The 18,401-nt window shown below is 37.5% G+C and overlaps 1 protein-coding gene across 1 annotated transcript in view; it reads left to right on the forward strand.

The window, feature by feature from the left end:
* Positions 1–18,401, forward strand: part of ATP8A2 (ATPase phospholipid transporting 8A2) — a 470,091-nt gene that overhangs the window by 261,149 nt on the left and 190,541 nt on the right. The window contains exon 27 of the mRNA XM_006915835.2: positions 17,327–17,401. Coding sequence (XP_006915897.1) covers positions 17,327–17,401 — 75 coding nt within the window. The remainder of the gene's footprint in view (positions 1–17,326; positions 17,402–18,401) is intronic.

Genomic DNA, 18,401 nt, shown 5'->3' on the forward strand with positions numbered 1-18,401 from the left:
CACCACAGCCACCACCACGAAGCGTGTGGCAGCTTCTAACTACTTTCTGTCTCTTATGGATTTGCCTATTCCAGACATTTCATATATGTGGCACCTTGTGTCTGGCTTCTTTTACTTACCATAAGGTTTTCAAGGGTTCCTTTATGTTGTTGCATATTGTTAATACTTCATTTTTTGTGTGTGGCAAAATAATTCTCCATTGTATGGATCTACCACATTTTGTTTATTCATTTGTCAGTTGGTAGACATTTAGATAGTTTACACTTTTTGTCTTTTATGAATAATACTACTACGAACATTCATACACAAGTTTTTGTATAGACATGTTTTCAGTTCTCTTAGTGTACACCTAGGAATAGAAGTGCTAAATCATGCAAATAGATTAGATAGATAGATAGATAGATAGATAGATAGATAGATAGATAGATAGATAGATAGATAATAATGATGATGATGATGATGAGAGATAGATAGATCAATCTATCGATCAATTGATCGATCGGACATTTCCTACCTTATAAAAGAAAGGCACACATCGTGCCTCTTCAGAATGTCACTGTGAGACGTGCTCTTTGGTATGAAAAAATCTCAAGGACACAAACCAAGGAAACAGCACTTATTAAAGAAATAAATCAGTAAAACTCGACACAATGGTCAACGAGACATTGCTCCCAAGGAACTGTCCAGAGACCCTCAGGGAGAAATGAGAAAGGCAGCTATTCCTCATTTACTGTAGACATGGTCTTCATGGCAAGGCTCTGTTGGCTCCTTTGGTCTTTATCTGTGAACGGAAGGCCAGAAGTGAAATGCCATCATGAGGATATATATTAACATGTATATTTTAGTTGAAATTTGAAGTCAGAATTTTTTTTTCTGATCTAATCGATTAGTTAAAAAGTGAAGACAGGTGTTGTCAGGTTTTATGACAGAAAAATCTTCCAAAACTTGAATAAGCTAAATCTGTAACTCCAAGGTTTGGAAAAACACTAAAGCATGTGATACAGAGTGACTGTCACACACCCAGAGAGCCTCATGCACCGAGAATATGATGTGAGCAAGGTAGCTCTATGTGAAAAGAGGACACTGTTTTATCAAACAATAATGTAATAGCAATAGTGTGTTAAAAATGAAAACTTTTTTTTATTTCCCCAAACCTTTCAGAGTGTATTAAGCGAAAAAGGCTCATCTAAACGAAAACATAGCCTGACAAACTAGAAGTTATTTGAAACTTTTCAATATAGGTTTTAGGTATACTTCCTAGAAGTTAGGAAAGTAATTATTCTGATTAATAGTTAGCAAATTGTTTGCAACTCAGTGGTTTCTTTTTCTTTGCTTTCAGAAAACTTAGAAAAGGACTTGATCGAGATGTGAGCAGATAGATGATCTTAAATAACTTTACTATGAGAGAACTGTATTATTTTTTGGCGCATGGCTCAGAGATCCAACATATTGATGGATATTGCTCTAACAAAACTTTATGTTCTCATTTATTATCTGAACTAGATTTCTCAAGACTTAGAGCTATACTAATGAGCAGTAGGAATAAAAATGAAGCTGAATCCTGTCTCAATCTATCAGTAGGTAATATTCTTCCACAGTTATATGAACTAGTGGGCCAGGGAAGGACTGAGTTCCATCTCTCTCATTAAAATATTTATTTCTAACAAAGTTTAATAATTTTTTAGAAATTTGTTCAACATACATTTTTTGAATTATTACAAATATACATTTTGGTAATTATTAAGTAATTACCAAATTTATTTAATAATTTGATAATTATGTAATAATTACCAAAATGTATATTTTTTATCCATTGTATACCACTAGTAATTGTATTGAAAACTCAATCTAGAACTTTTAACAGTTATAGCCATATAAATTTTAATTTCTATTCATTGTTTTTGTGACATATGATAGGGTGATCAATAAAAGTCTTTCAAACAAAAATAGATTAAGTTAGAATTAAATATAAATTAACTGGGTCAAATGAAATGGAAAACAAATTTAAGATAAAAGTAATGATGTAAAATTTCTGACTCTTAGAGAAATATTTGTTGGTATAGTTCTTAAAGTGGGTTGTGACAAGCATCCACTTATACTTAGAATCCAGTGGCTACGTTAAAAGAATGATGTAAATTTATTTTTAAATGTCAATATTTACAATATGCCAGAAATTATATACTTTACAATTACTTAACCTTATCACTAAAAAATTACATTACCTTAAAAATGTATTGAAACTAAAGCAATTTACAGGTTCAGTGCAATCCCTATCAAAATCCCAATGATATTTCTTGCAGAAGCAGGAAAACTCATCCTAAAATTCTTATAGAATCCTAAGAGACCTCAAATAACCAAAACAACCTTGCAAGGGAAGAACAGAGTTGGAGGACTCACACTTCCTGATCTCAAAACTTGCTACAAAACTACAGTAATCAAAACAGTATGGTACTGATATAAAGACAGACATATAGAGCAAAGAACCCAAAAATAAACCCCTGTATATACGGCCAAATGATTTTTGACAAGGGTGCCAAAACCCTTCAATAGGGAAAATACCATCTTTTCAACAGATGTGGAGAAAACTAAATCTCCACATGCAGAAGAAAAGTGGACCCTTACCATACAGCGTATAACACAGTGGATCATAGTCTTAAATATGAGAGCTAAAACAATAAATCTCGTAGAAGAAAACATAGGGAGAAAAAATGACATTGGATTTGGCAGTGATTGCTTGGATATGACACTAAAAGCCCAGGCAACAAAAGATAACGTAGATAAATTGTACTTCTTCAAAATTAAAAAATTTGTACATCAAAAGATACTATCAACAGGGTAAAAAGGTGATGCACAGAATAGGAAAACATATTTGCGAATCATATATCTAATAAGGGATTAATATCCAGAATATATAAAGAAGTCCTACAACTCAACAACAACAAAATCCAATTCAAAAATCAGTAAAGGACTTAAATATGCATTTCTCTAAAGAAGATATACAAATGGCCAATAAGCACATGAAAAGTTTCTCAACATTTCTAACCATCAGGAAAATGTAAATCAAAACGACAAAGAGATACCAATTTATACCCACTAGGATAGATGCTGTTAAAAACAAAGCAAACAAAAACCAGAAAATAACAAGCGTTGATGAGAATGTGGAGAAATTAGAACCTTCGTGCTTTGCTAGTGGACAAATATAAGAATACAGCTATTTTAGAAGACAGTATGGAGGTTGCTTAGAAAGTTAAACATAGAATTATCATATAATCCAGCAATTCCACTTCTGGATATATACCCAAAAGAATTGAAAGCAAGTACTTGAACAGATATTCAGACACCAATATTCACAGTAGCCAAAAGATGGGAACAACCCATGTCTGCCAGTGGATGAATGGATAAGCAAAATATGCAGTATACATACAATGAAATACTCAGCCTTAAAAAGGAGTGAATTTCTGATAATTGCTACAACATGGACGAACCTTGAAAATACTATGCTAAGAAAGATAAGGCAGAATCAAAAGGACTTATATTGCATTATTCCAGTTCTATGAAGTAACTAGAATAGATAAATTGTTTTAGAGACTGAAATAGGAAAATGATTGACGGAGTTGGAGGCAGGAGGAATGGAGAGTTATCATTTATGGGAGCAATTTCAGTTCAGGATGATGAAAAAGTTCTGGAGATGGATAGTGGTGATGATTTTATATACTGAATGCCACCGAATCATACAATTAAAAGGTTAAAATGGTAAATTTTCTGTTTTGTATGTTTTACCACAATGAAATAAATAAAAATATACTAAGATAGTTTTCCAGATTTTTAGATACACAGTTTTTCAAGTTTCTCTTAGGCCATATATGCATAGCTGTTCACGTGAGTACTGGAAGAACACCTGTCTAGCGTCCTTCAGTCAGGGACCAGCCCTCTCCTCACACCTCATTTTTCTTGCTCCAGCCACCTGGAAATTCACATCTGCTACAATTATGTAGAAGTTTGTTCCAAATACCTTTAATGCCTCTTCTCCGCCCACAGAGTTGATGGGTGAAATCCGATACTTCAAGGCCCAGCCCAAGTGCCCACCGCCTTTGGGAAAGCTGGGGTGGCTCCTGTAGACAGAACTCATCTCTCCCTCCAGTATGCTCCCAAAGAACTTTTCCACCCCTCTGACGGACCCCAAGCCTGTCCCCAGACTGAATTTTTTAAGGGCAAGAATGGTATCTTCTTCACCTCCATGATCCCTTCAAATAGCACAGAGCGTAATTTGAAGTAAATAGTCCAATAATTGAATCTGAAAAAAAGTTATTCTTTTCTTATAATCCTCCTCTGAGAGAGTAGATGGACCTTTCCCCTACTTTCCAGAACAAGGAAATAACAAAAAAAAAAAAAAAGGGTCACACCTTGCCCAAGTGACAGGTACCGCGTCGCTGATGGGGATGGAGGACAGCATCCAAACTCTGCTGCCTTCTGTAGACCCTGGTCTGGGGAGCCAGGCATTCATTCTCACTGTCAATGAGTTAAGGGCATTGCTTGGTTGGTTATAAAACACATATTCTCAAATATTTGCCATAGGTCCTGTCCATAAATGAAATGATCTTCTGCATATTTCTGCTACCCTTTCCATAATAATCCCCCCCGCCCCCCGCCACTGCTCCAACCCCAGGAGGTTGGGAACAGTTGTGTCATTAATGAACGATAGCAGGTCCTACTCAGTGACCCCCAAATGAAAGGCTCATTATTTCATTACTGGTCTCCGGAGCTATTTGGTCCCCTAACACCGTAGCACAGGATCTGGGCCGAAGAGTCTTAGCCTTGAACTATAAAAAAAATATAAGTAGTCCTGAACGCAATTTGGAGCGATTATGTTCTATTGTGCCAAGAATTTCTTATTAAAAATCAATTTAATTGTGCATACGCCATCTGGTCGGTATTATGATCTTTTATGTGAGGGAAACACGATTTTGAATTTACCTGACGCTCCATAGTTTGAGCGTGTAATCTTGCAGAAATGGAGTCATTTTGTAGCACAGAAAGATTAGTAATTAAAGAAACTTTAAAAATGTTTACCAGACTTGCCTTTACTAATTTTTGTGACCTTTCGGCTGTAAGATTCAATTTCTTGCATCATTTGGGGTTTTAATGGAAAAGAAAATGCTAAAGTGAGAAATTTATATGTGGCCATCATATGCTACATTTAATTGCATGTAAAATTTCTGTTTCATACTTTTCAGATTCTAATTCTTTTCACATAACTTAGTTTGTCACATTAGCATTAATTTGCGTTGTTTTTTTATTCAAAAAATTTGGATAATGAAAGCCGAGAGGTTTATTTTTGATTGTCTACTGAGTCTGTTTCAACCATATTAGCAAAAGATTGGAATATGTTTGCTCAGAGTCTTAAACAGGAAAGTGTTTCAAACCAGACCAATTGCATTTTGTTGTGTAAAATGGGGAAGATTTTTGCAGCTTGCTTTTCAGAACAGTTTATTCCCTAATTTATCTATTCTTTTGACCGAACTCCTCTTGAGAATTTTATTAACATTTAATAATAGTAAATCATTCGACTCTTTCAGTCTTTGTGAAGTTTTTGTCTTAAAGATGAAATTTATTTTAAAAGCCCTCTTAGAAGCCAATCTGACACGAATAAACTTTCATAAGGAGCTCTCAAACAAATCTTTTTAATATCTGTCTTTTTCCTTGAGACGACAATAGCATCACTGTGATAGTATTAGGTTTTCTTTTTATTCAAATAAACTGTTTCCAAGACTGATGATGATTAGCAAATCTTGATTTTTTATTACTCTGCTAAGACAAGATAGAAAAAAAGATAGTAAAAAATTATTTGGTGCTAAGTATTCTGATGCTCAAATCGTAAAAGTAATCTTTAGTCCCAACTAAACTTAATACTCCAAGATTTTTTTTAAATTGTAATGATAGTTACTATGTATGTATAATTCTAATCACTAGGTTCTTCTCTTTAGTGAAATATGTACTTTTCTTTATCCTTGGGCATCCTGAACCATCTGACACTGACGGACCCCCTGAACTGGGATTCAACGTTTTTTTTTTTTTGTTCTTCAATTGGGCTTGTTGGGAATCTGTGGCCTGACAGGCTGTCAAGAACAAGATCATCCCCTTCCTCTTCCCTTTCTTCTACTTTAGTTTCTTCTTCTGGTTCAGGAATTTTCTTTTTTTCTCTTTCTTCGTTGGAGGTTCACGTTCTCCAAGCATCTTTTTTCAGACAGGCGTAACTTCAGGGTCCGCTTTCCCCACGTCCATGACACTCAGATTTATCAGAGCAGTTTTGCCTTCGGATGAGCTCAGCTGCTCGCCCCACAGCGATGCTTGCTGTTATCACTCTACCAAATAACTCTTCGCTGTTTATCGCCCTGGTACAGTTTTGTGCAGAGTCCTAAATCAAAAAGAAAACAAACACAACCCCTGTACTCTCCCTGGTATCTGTATTTTTCATTATGGTAACCTTATTTTTTTTCTAGGTTATAGAATCTAACTATATTCTTAATATTCTTTTAAAGAATCTCCAGCTCCTTGGTTCTTAGCCATACCATGCAAGGTACCTAAGTGATCAGGATGATGAAAAGAGCACAGAGCCCGTTCTTTCTCCTGACCCCTTAAGCATTCCTAGTCCTTCTGGCCTTTGCTCATTGTCTGTCTGTTCCCTAATTATAAAAGGATCCTTAGGCTCCCTTACATGACATTACAGGCTTAAGAGTTAGATCGTTTTCATAATACGTTTTTTGATCCATTTATATGCTTGTAGTTGAGAAGTATTTTGTTGATGTTACAAAATAGCAACACTGTAAGTTGGTCGCCACAAATTCTGATTCAATTCTGAATTGCCATTGATGTTTTAAAGCAGAAGTCCCCAACCCCTGGGCTACGGACCAGTACCGGTCCATGGCTTGTTAGGAACTGGGCCACACAGCAAGAAGTGAGCGGCAGGCCGGCGAGTGAAGCTTCATCTGTATCTGCAGCCACTCCCCAGCGCCAGCATCACCGCCTCAGCTCCGCCTCAGATCATCAGGCATTAGGTTCTCATAGGAGCACCAGTCCCTGGTGCCAAAAAGGTTGGGGACTGCTATTTTAGAGAATCACTTATTCGTTATGTAGGGTCTACTAACTACAATCTATTAAACACCAACTTGGTACCAGCCATAATGCCTTTCATCTTCTCTGTGCCCTGATTTCCCTATTTGCGAAATAGACAAAATGCCTACTTGTTAGGATGACTACGAGGTTTAAATTAGATAATCCACTCAGGGTGGCACAGATTCTTGGCACAGAGTAAGCGTTAAATGTATGTTAGCTTTTATTGCGATCATCAAAACCAGCAAAAATGACAACTCTGCAGTGCGTGGTTTTCTTTCCATTTATTCATTTTAAAATGAGGCTTGTGGAGATTAAGAAAGATGCCCATGCTCATGCAGCAATTAAGTGTTCGAACTAGGACAAAATCTGTTTGGCCAATTCCCCGATCTGTCTTATGTTCACATTTATGTGTCCCTTCCTCTTTAATGATAAGTGCTCATACTATTCCGCATTTATTTAGCACCTACTGTATGCCAAGGACTATGCTAGATCCTGGCCACTTAGTAGTGAGAGCAATAGATGTAATCTTCGGCTGCATGCATCTGACAAATGGGTAAACAAGAATTTTAGCATGTGACAAGCTAAGAAAGAAATGAGCTTGGTGCAGTGAGAGGGAATAGCAAGGTCTTTTCGTAATTCTTTAAAGTAATGCTTGTTTGTTGTAATGATAATGGGGATGTATAACGAAAAAAATATTTACCCTCGTCTGCCTCCAGGCAATCAATGGGAACAGCTCGGCTAGCCTTTCTACCTTTCTTTGTACTCATACAACACACGCAGACGTTTTTGTTGCGGTTTTACAAAACATTGGGTCCACTACCCATTATTCTGTAACTTTAATTTTTTTGTTTGTTTGCCTCAAAGTCTTTAGAAGTGTTACAAGTACTTGGTGTTTGCTCCTGGCGTTGTACCTGTTCAGGACTGGCTCAGAACGAGAAAACTCTCCAAAGGTCTTAGAGAGGAAGCCCGCCCACGTATTACAATAATCTCCATTTAATTCTGGCCAGTCCATCTCATAACTTATTGGACAAAAGATACTTTGGAAAGTTTTTTGGGTATCTTGCTGTACTACTATTGTTATTGTTATTTTTGATAACCGCTGCTCTATAATAGCGCTTCCGATTTTTCCCCTTTGATTTTCTATCTACCGACCTACATACCTACCAACTTAGGGTTTTTTTGTTTTTTGTTTTTTGGGGGGTTTTTTGTTTGTTTGTTTTGCTTTTTGTCAATCTAATACTTTTTCTTTGGCATACATTTCTTCATTTATATACACTAGATTTAACATTTTAAAAGAAAAGTGCTTAATATTTCATAGACTTGGTACAGTTACCTCCTAATAAAGAACTTCAAGAGTTTTTTCCCCCCTATGCTTTCTGCTTTGTTTTGTTTTGTTTTGTTTTTCCACTATTAAGAATATTATAAAACAAGATATGTTTTTATATAAGTGATTTATTTATGAGAAATGAATTTCTAAAACTAGAATTTCATCTAAAACTCAATGAAGTAGATGCTTAATTTTTCACCTAATACATATTGCCAGATCAAATTCCAAAAAGATTGTAGCACTTGGCCTTTTAAACAGATATGGTTAATGCCAGGTAGTCAGCTCAGACGTGATGTGCAAATCAGTAGATCATGATGTTATTGACTCTTCAGTGAGAAACCTTATAGAGCTAATTCACTTAATTATCCTCTCTCGGGTACTTTTCCACCTCGGTCCTCTGCCGTGGGTCATGGAGGAACGGGCCCTCCCGCTCCCGAGTGAAGCAGTCATCTAAGTATGTCGACTGTGAGTCAAGAACCTGAGTGGCAGCAGGTAGAGCCCGCCGAGGTCGTGCGGTGGTGGCTGGGACCTCTGCACAGGAGTCTGTGCAATTAACCAAGATGGTTACTGCATTTTTGGCAGCGAGGCAGCAGTTAAAGCAAAGAAGGATTTTTTTTTTTTTTTCCGAGAAGGAAAAGCCATTTAATAAGTTTGGGTCAGTTTGTTCATAACAGCACTACGTTTGAGGACCAAAAACCCCAGGAGCTTGGCAAGCCATCAGCGCTTGGCCAGTCTTCCCACCAACTCACCAGGTCTGAGGCCGTCCAGGCAGAACCTGGCTCCCTCCACTTCGACCGTATTCATTTAATAGCATTCCTAGTTAAAAAGCAAGTAAAGGCAGAGGAATCTTTCCCTCCATTAATCCAGAAAAGTAAAATTTAGTGGCGATAGGCAAGCCATGGTCCAAGTAACTGCACATGGCGTGGCGTAGGGGGTGCCTGGCCGTCTGTTTGCACTGAGGCTTGTGCATTTGGTGTATGCAGCTTAGAACTTAGGGTCCACCAGAAATGACAGTAATGTTTAGGAATGGGGGCAATGCTTTTTCTTTCTCTCTCTCTCTTTCTCTTTTTTTTTTTTCTTTTTTTGTATATGAATTAACATTTGTATATAACTAGCCAGTGTGAAAGTCTGATTTTATAGTGTGTCAAGGAGCCATCATGTACCTGTCTCATGAATAAATAAAATAAAAACCAAGTACGTTTGTATAAATATTTAAAAATACAGTGTGTTCTCATATTTTTCCATTTCACCTATGGAAATCTTGCCAAAATGAAATCAAGTTTGAGTGTTTACAACATAAGAGAAAACCAGCTTATGGATTTTGAAATTAGGGGATGGATTTTTTTTTGTTTGTTCTGTTTATTTTGGTTTTATTTTTTTCTCTATCGAATAAATATTTCCAACGAAATAAACGATCTGATCTTCTGATGATGGATTATTTGAGTGAAGATTGAAATTGAACTGGAAATGTTGAGAATGAGCTTGTTTATACTTTTCAAAAAACTGCAGCACCTGCAACTGATAAAAATTAGTACAAACATATCAAAAAATGTTTGAGGGAACATGTGGCCAAGCCAGCGCTAGTTTGGACAGAATCAGAACACTGGCTGCTTAGAGGAGACATCCCAACATTCGGCTAATCAAGAATGTTAATCCGAAGTGAAGGCTGAAATTTTTTTATGTGGTTCGGGGTCGCCTGGGGCAAAGGTTACTGCTGAGGAAGAGATGCTTGATTTCTTAGGGTTTTTTTCCCCTTATTGTATATTTTCAACCACTCGAGTGTCTTAGTGATGCAAAATTCACTCTCAGTCTTTAATTTCTCATTAATAATTTCTAAAGATACAATCCCATCTGATATTGGACGCTAAGCAGGATCAGACCTGGTTAGTACTTGGATGAGAGACCACCTAGGAAGACCAGGTGCTGTAGGCGTAAAAAATAAAAAAATAAGGGATTGTAAACTGACAAGGTCCTTGCAATCTGTGAGGTCAACCAAGTGTTGCTTCGCCTAAAAAAATAATAATAATAATAATAATTCCTAAAGATAGATTTCCGTTTTGGGGATCTAGACAAGTGAAGTTAGAGATTCACATTCAATGTTCCCATGGCCTCTAAGGAATATGGCCTTTGGTCCTGTATATAAGGCCAGGCCCGAGGGGTGTTAATGCAGAAGGAAGCTAAGCTTTCTGAGCCCACATATCATCGTGACTTCTTACAACTCATCACATGTCATCATTTTGTTAATAACAAACATCTGTTACAACAAGAGTTCTAACTTTTATCAGGTTTGACCTAATACATTTATTTCTTTTATCCAAGGTTTCTCCAGAGTGACACTGTTGACATTTTGGACCAGATAATTCTTTGTTGCAAGGGGCTATCCTGAACACTGTAGGATAGTTAGCAGAATCTTTAACCTCTATTGCCAGTTACCATCAACACCCTCAAAAAGGTCCCCAAGCATTGTCAGGTGTCTCCCTGGAGGCAGAATGGACCCTAGTTGAGAATTACTGCTTGAAATAGTTATATCAATAAAACATGCACATGTATGAAAAGTTTAGATCAATACAACAGGTGTAAGTGAGTCTCCATATACCCCCTAGAGGACACGTCTGCTACCTAAAGGTAATGGATATTAACAATTTCTTATGCATCTTCCAAAGAGTCGCCATGCATATAATGTAGGTATCTATTCTGTACAATCATGACCATCCAACATATACCTTGACGTTTTTCATTTTAATAACATATCTGTAAGACTTTTATATTATAATGCTTATAGATTTATATAATTCCTTTTAATGTCTACATAGTGCTTCATTGTTATAGAGGAACCATAATTCATTTCACCAGCTATCAATATACACACATGTTCTAATGTTTTATCTTTCCAAATAATGCTACGGTAAATGCTCTATATTTTCATGTTGAATACTATGTGATTATAGTTATAAGGTATAATTTGGAGTATGCCCCTAAAAGTGGAATCACTGGGTCAAAGGAAAAGTACATTAAATATATTTTTTATTACCAACTGGGTATGAGAATAGCTTTTTCCCCAGGTTATCGACCTTTTAAATCTCTGCCCATCTGTTAGGTGAAAATGTAATATCTATCGAGGGGGAAGGGAGGGACATGCACATGTATATGTGTTTCATAAAAAATGAAATTTTTTTTATGTATGTGTTTTCCCCATGATCACACTGCACATATCCTCTGCCTATTTTTCTTACAGCTTGTCAGGAATTTTCATTCGTATTTATAAGAATTCTTTATATGTTAAGGAAATTAGGCCTTTGTCTTCATAGATGTAACAAGTCCATTTGTATCATTTATTAATTTTCTTTCTAATTTATTACTATTTTTCTCTATACCAATGAATTGTTTCAAATTTGTCTTTTTGTAAGATTTTTGAGTTTAATGGCTTATTAAACTCACGTACAAAAAAATAACTTTTTCATTTTCTTTTCTAATGCTTTGATGTTTGGGGGTTTTTTTATGTTTAAATTTCAAGCCATCTATAATTAATTTTGCCAATTCTGGGGTTTATTTCCCTCTGTGGAGCTTGAATCTTTCATTTGCTTTCTTCTTTGCTATCTTACATATCTAACTTTAGCTATTCTTTTAAGGAAAGACACATTTGCTTTAGCTCTTCAAGGCTAAATGCCAAGGGCGTTTACAATTTTTTTCCGCCCTGTTCTTTTCCGCCCTGTTCTTTTCCGCCCTGGTTCTTTCTGTAGATATTGTTTCGGATGCTTTTTGTCACACTCTTTTATTTTTTCTTTATTGTTTTTTGATGATGTCTAGGGGAGGGGTCTTCAAAGCTGTCTCAGAACACTTCTTCATGAAGGTTTTTGTCTCTACTACACCCGTCACCTATCACTTCGCAGTGGAAAGCACCTCCCTCTCCACCATTCCTTCTTCTTGAGTCAGTCAGAAGCCGGTATGCCTGCCAGTGAATTTCTGTGTGTTATGGGTTTTCTGTTAGATTATTTTGTATTTATTTCCTTTCAGTTTATCTCTATCGATGTTTGCCAAGTCGATTGCCGCTTATGCTCCCTACTGTACCCTGCCATTCTCCTCACTTGCTACTTGGGGTGGGGTTTGGGGTGGAGGAAAAGGCATATGTGCATACATTGCCCTTTAACTGCAATTTGCCTGCTGTGTTGAATCGGCCTCTGCCAAGACTCGTCCCTGCCTCTAGATTTCAACCTCCAAATAAGAATTGGTTCAGCTATTTCTTGGGTCATCTCACGTACTTCTTGGAAATCTTTTCACGCTGTAGGTTTTGTCTGCTATTGACATTCTCCCTTGATCTTGTCATAGGTATCAGCTTCTATTCTATGTCGTTTGTAGTTTTAATTAAGGCTGTCTCGTAGATTCACTAAAAGTAGCTCTTTCTTTTCTATTTTCAATTATTTTTGCCATTTTCAATTGATGTTAGGAGAGAGAGGGCAGTAGAAATATCACTACCCTACCTTCAACAGAAGACAATAAATTGACTGAATTGAGCAATAAAATAGTGTCTACTAGATATGTATCAATGTTTGCTCAGTTGTCAGAACAGGAGACTATAGAAGTGTAGCACGATCTTGGGGAAATTAGGTCAAAACCATTGAGATGATTTATAAATATGTTGAATCAGGTGTGGATCCGGGCTGTCACTGCACTGAAAGTTTCGTTGAAGGATCGGCTGTCAGGCCTCGCGTGGCAGGGAGGCAGGGAGGCAGTGTGACGGAACCTGCCATTTTAGTGATGGCTAATATTAGAACAGGCGTTGGGAAAACATTTTGATTCGCCCCAGGTTATCGACCTTTTAAATCTCTGCCCATCTGTTAGGTGAAAATGTAATATCTATCGAGGGGGAAGGGAGGGACATGCACATGTATATGTGTTTCATAAAAAATGAAATTTTTTTTATGTATGTGTTTTCCCCATGATCACACTGCACATATCCTCTGCCTATTTTTCTTACAGCTTGTCAGGAATTTTCATTCGTATTTATAAGAATTCTTTATATGTTAAGGAAATTAGGCCTTTGTCTTCATAGATGTAACAAGTCCATTTGTATCATTTATTAATTTTCTTTCTAATTTATTACTATTTTTCTCTATACCAATGAATTGTTTCAAATTTGTCTTTTTGTAAGATTTTTGAGTTTAATGGCTTATAGTCAGTTTCACGTACAAAAAATAACTTTTTCATTTTCTTTTCTAATGCTTTGATGTTTGGGGGTTTTTTTATGTTTAAATTTCAAGCCATCTATAATTAATTTGAATATATGGAGTGAAACCAAAATGCTATACAATTTTTTCTAAATAGCATGATAATCTGTAATAAAAGGCGTTTTAAACAAGTGAGATAAAGAGGGCTTATTAACCAAAAGATGGTGATAAAATTGCTTCATATTTGGCTGCAAACTATAAAGCTGGCTCCATACTTGACACTCACAAGGAACCAAGAGAGGGTGATTGCAGCTTAGTGAAGGAGAAGCAGTGTTGTCAGAACAGTGGCAAAGACCTTGTCTGTAAGGCTTTGAAAGTCATGGTTATGGGTTTGATCTTATTCAAGCACTGTTTCTTTTTCATGTTTGTTTGACATGTTTCCCTTGTACATAGCACATATTTTGGATATTTTTTATCCACTGAGTATTTCTATTTTTCATATTATTAATATAACAGACATATTTGGTATACTTCTGTCATCACATTTTATGTAACGTTTTCAGCTTTTACTGTTTCCTTGGTTTCTATATTTTGCTGGAATTCTTGTCATGCTTTCTTTCCCCAAGGACTTGTAAACATTCGCTTCTGGCTTCTGGTTTTGTATACCACTGAAGAGAAATGTGAAGCCAACTCGATTTTCCCCCTTACAGGTCACTTGCTTTTCTTTTTGTCTGAATATATTGGAGAGTTGATCTTACAGAATTTTAAAATTCATGAATTCGGATATCAGGATATGTGTAGGTGTTGATCTTTCTGCCCCTGTTATTTTGTTTCTTGGGGACAAAAGGTGCCCTCTCCATTCGATGAGTAAGGCTTTAGAATATTTCAGAATATTTTCTTCTAATACATCTTTGAACACTTTTTTTTTTCTATTCTGCTTTTTTTTTTTTTTTAAGGTATACTTTTCTTGGAATTTCAAAAACCATCTTTGAAAAGCGATCAGTTTCTCTTAAAATCAGTGTCAACTCTGTCCTTTGTCTCTTTGTTTTTTCAAGCCTCCTCTTCAGCGGTGCCAATTCTGGGGTTTATTTCCCTCTGTGGAGCTTGAATCTTTCATTTGCTTTCTTCTTTGCTATCTTACATATCTAACTTTAGCTATTCTTTTAAGGAAAGACACATTTGCTTTAGCTCTTCAAGGCTAAATGCCAAGGGCGTTTACAATTTTTTTCCGCCCTGTTCTTTTCCGCCCTGTTCTTTTCCGCCCTGGTTCTTTCTGTAGATATTGTTTCGGATGCTTTTTGTCACACTCTTTTATTTTTTCTTTATTGTTTTTTGATGATGTCTAGGGGAGGGGTCTTCAAAGCTGTCTCAGAACACTTCTTCATGAAGGTTTTTGTCTCTACTACACCCGTCACCTATCACTTCGCAGTGGAAAGCACCTCCCTCTCCACCATTCCTTCTTCTTGAGTCAGTCAGAAGCCGGTATGCCTGCCAGTGAATTTCTGTGTGTTATGGGTTTTCTGTTAGATTATTTTGTATTTATTTCCTTTCAGTTTATCTCTATCGATGTTTGCCAAGTCGATTGCCGCTTATGCTCCCTACTGTACCCTGCCATTCTCCTCACTTGCTACTTGGGGTGGGGTTTGGGGTGGAGGAAAAGGCATATGTGCATACATTGCCCTTTAACTGCAATTTGCCTGCTGTGTTGAATCGGCCTCTGCCAAGACTCGTCCCTGCCTCTAGATTTCAACCTCCAAATAAGAATTGGTTCAGCTATTTCTTGGGTCATCTCACGTACTTCTTGGAAATCTTTTCACGCTGTAGGTTTTGTCTGCTATTGACATTCTCCCTTGATCTTGTCATAGGTATCAGCTTCTATTCTATGTCGTTTGTAGTTTTAATTAAGGCTGTCTCGTAGATTCACTAAAAGTAGCTCTTTCTTTTCTATTTTCAATTATTTTTGCCATTTTCAATTGATGTTAGGAGAGAGAGGGCAGTAGAAATATCACTACCCTACCTTCAACAGAAGACAATAAATTGACTGAATTGAGCAATAAAATAGTGTCTACTAGATATGTATCAATGTTTGCTCAGTTGTCAGAACAGGAGACTATAGAAGTGTAGCACGATCTTGGGGAAATTAGGTCAAAACCATTGAGATGATTTATAAATATGTTGAATCAGGTGTGGATCCGGGCTGTCACTGCACTGAAAGTTTCGTTGAAGGATCGGCTGTCAGGCCTCGCGTGGCAGGGAGGCAGGGAGGCAGTGTGACGGAACCTGCCATTTTAGTGATGGCTAATATTAGAACAGGCGTTGGGAAAACATTTTGAGAACAGCACAACATGAACTTCTGATTTTTAATCTCCACCAAGTTTTCTTCACTGAGGATAGCCAGGATCTCTCGGGAGATGGTCGAAATTAAGAGCAAGTAGGACTGGGGAAGGATTTTTACAGGGCAGCAAGCCTACCTGCGATTTAGGAGGGATCCCTAGTAGCTTTCTGAACTTGGGAATGAGATGAAGAAAGCTGTGCTTAAGAAACCTTCATCTGATCCCAAATGGAACTCAGCCCCTGTTTGTACCAAATATTGTGCCAGGCACATTTACACAGGATAGAGAAGAAGTCCTGTCTCAAGGAACTTCATCTGGTGGAGCCAAGAAACTGATTTTGAAAAATCTAGCCGAGTAAGATTTCAGTCGCAGAGCTGGTCTCAGCTCAGATGGTCGTGGGGCGGCCGTTCTGTGCCCAGTGTTCTGTCGCTGTCAGGATTCAGTCCGCCACGATTGTACACCGAAGCGGATCCTGTGATTAGTGCACGATGTTTTCGAGTCGACCCCAAATCACTGGAATCCTACCCATGGTATCATATCCATTTAGCTGAATTCGAGACAGCAGCATTTTCTACCCCGTGTTTCCGCATTCTAAGTCCGGTTCCCAGCCCTTGTCCTCACGGCCGCCCCGCTTCTGCCCCATGCCTGCCATCTCCACGTCTTCTCCTCATTATAGCCGGCGATCGTCCCTTCTCTAAAATAGTTTTATTCCCTTGTCATGCGTGTCCCTGGCACTCCGCTCTGTAGTAGTTTTTATGTCGGTCTTGCCTAATCAATCAGAATTATGGGCTACTTGCAGACATGAATAATAGTCCACGTTTTATTTATTTATGCAGCCCATGTTGCTCCAGATGATTTAAGCATGATTTTTTTCGTATGTTGTGCTTTCACCTTGGCTGCGGTGAGGGACATTCAATGAAGGGGGCCAACATTTTATGAGCTGAGGAGACACGTGACCAGCAGAGGAGTTCTTGCTGTTTTTTATTTAATTTTTATCTATTTGAAAGTTCTACAAAAATAATTGGTATTTATCAAATCAACTTTCTAGGGAAAAAGAATAAGAAGTCGAGACTCTTCCAGACAACGAGAGAGGGTTGATACAAAACACACTAAGACTTAAACTAAACATAAATTGTTTCTCTGTTAACATGTGCATCTTACCTCTTAAAATCGTCGTGTGCCTTACATATACCTTTTCCTTCAAATGTTGGTATCCGAGATATTGGGCATTGATTTTTCTGAAAGAAAAACAGCTACGGTCCCGTGGCTTTTTACCCCTTAGCAGCTGTGTCCAGCTGGCGGGCCGCTTTTTCCCGCTCCTTCTTCAGCAAACGAAAACATTTAGGTCAATATTGATACAAAACCTCATGAACTCTCTTCTCTTTCAGCTCTGGTTCGCCTTCGTTAATGGATTTTCGGGCCAGATTTTATTCGAACGTTGGTGCATCGGCCTGTACAACGTGGTAAGCGTTCTCCACCTCCATCCTGACAGCACACAGAGCTGACATTCGGTGACATTCCTTTACTGTTTATGTCTGGGAAGTGTATCGAAGCCAATCATCTGTATACATAGCAGGCAGCACAAATGCATCTTTAGGGCCTTTGTTGCTGCGACACATCCTGCAGAAGCCCCAGTCCTCCACACATGGTTTCAATCAGAGCAGATCATTCCCGAATAACCCCATGAAATTATTAACCCATATATCTTGATAATAGGCCCTTGTTACCGCCTTACTAAATGCCTGTGCAACGTTTTCATGTTTTTAGCTCCAGTAAAGACGTCTGAACTACATCTGAGTTCACTCTACCTCGTAATTTTATTTCTGAATCCTTAAACATAGATAACAAATGTACAGTATGCGATCTAGTGTCCTTTTCGGCCTCCTTAAAGGAGCATCTGTCCTTGTGGAAGAAGATTTTCTTCCACGGTTCATGCTAAAATAATGAATTCTGACTTCCAACTCCTGGGGTGAATGGTAATCGGTTTATCTGGTTTGTTTGTTTTTTTTTTTTTTTTAATGAGTTTAGAGTTCTTGTTTTCATTACTTGACTGTAATGAATTCAAAACCTAGAAATAAATATAAACTATGCGCTAAAATGGCTAAGTAGCTACTTAGCTTTTTGTTCTGCTGGCAGAGAGAACAAAGGGGCCTGTAGCTTAGTGCGTTAGAGACCCCAGTATGGTACATTTTTCTGAGTTGCACTTTCACACTTATTTTGGACCCTGACTCTGACTTCTCTGCTCCGTGGGGCTTTATACCCTGAAGCATTCGTCATAGATAGGTGTAGATGGAAGTTACCAGACATGCAATGATATAAATTCTTGTGCTATAAATATTTATAGCTTGCGTGTGTGTGTGTGTGTGTGTGTGTGTGTGTGTGTGTTTATGTGCGTGTGTGTATATATATTTGTGGCTAGTCGGGTTGTCTGTGTACTCAACCCTTTTTTTCTCTTTTTTTTTT

This window comes from Pteropus alecto, unplaced genomic scaffold (genome assembly GCF_000325575.1).
Source record: "Pteropus alecto unplaced genomic scaffold, ASM32557v1 scaffold16, whole genome shotgun sequence".
NCBI lineage: Eukaryota > Metazoa > Chordata > Mammalia > Chiroptera > Pteropodidae > Pteropus > Pteropus alecto.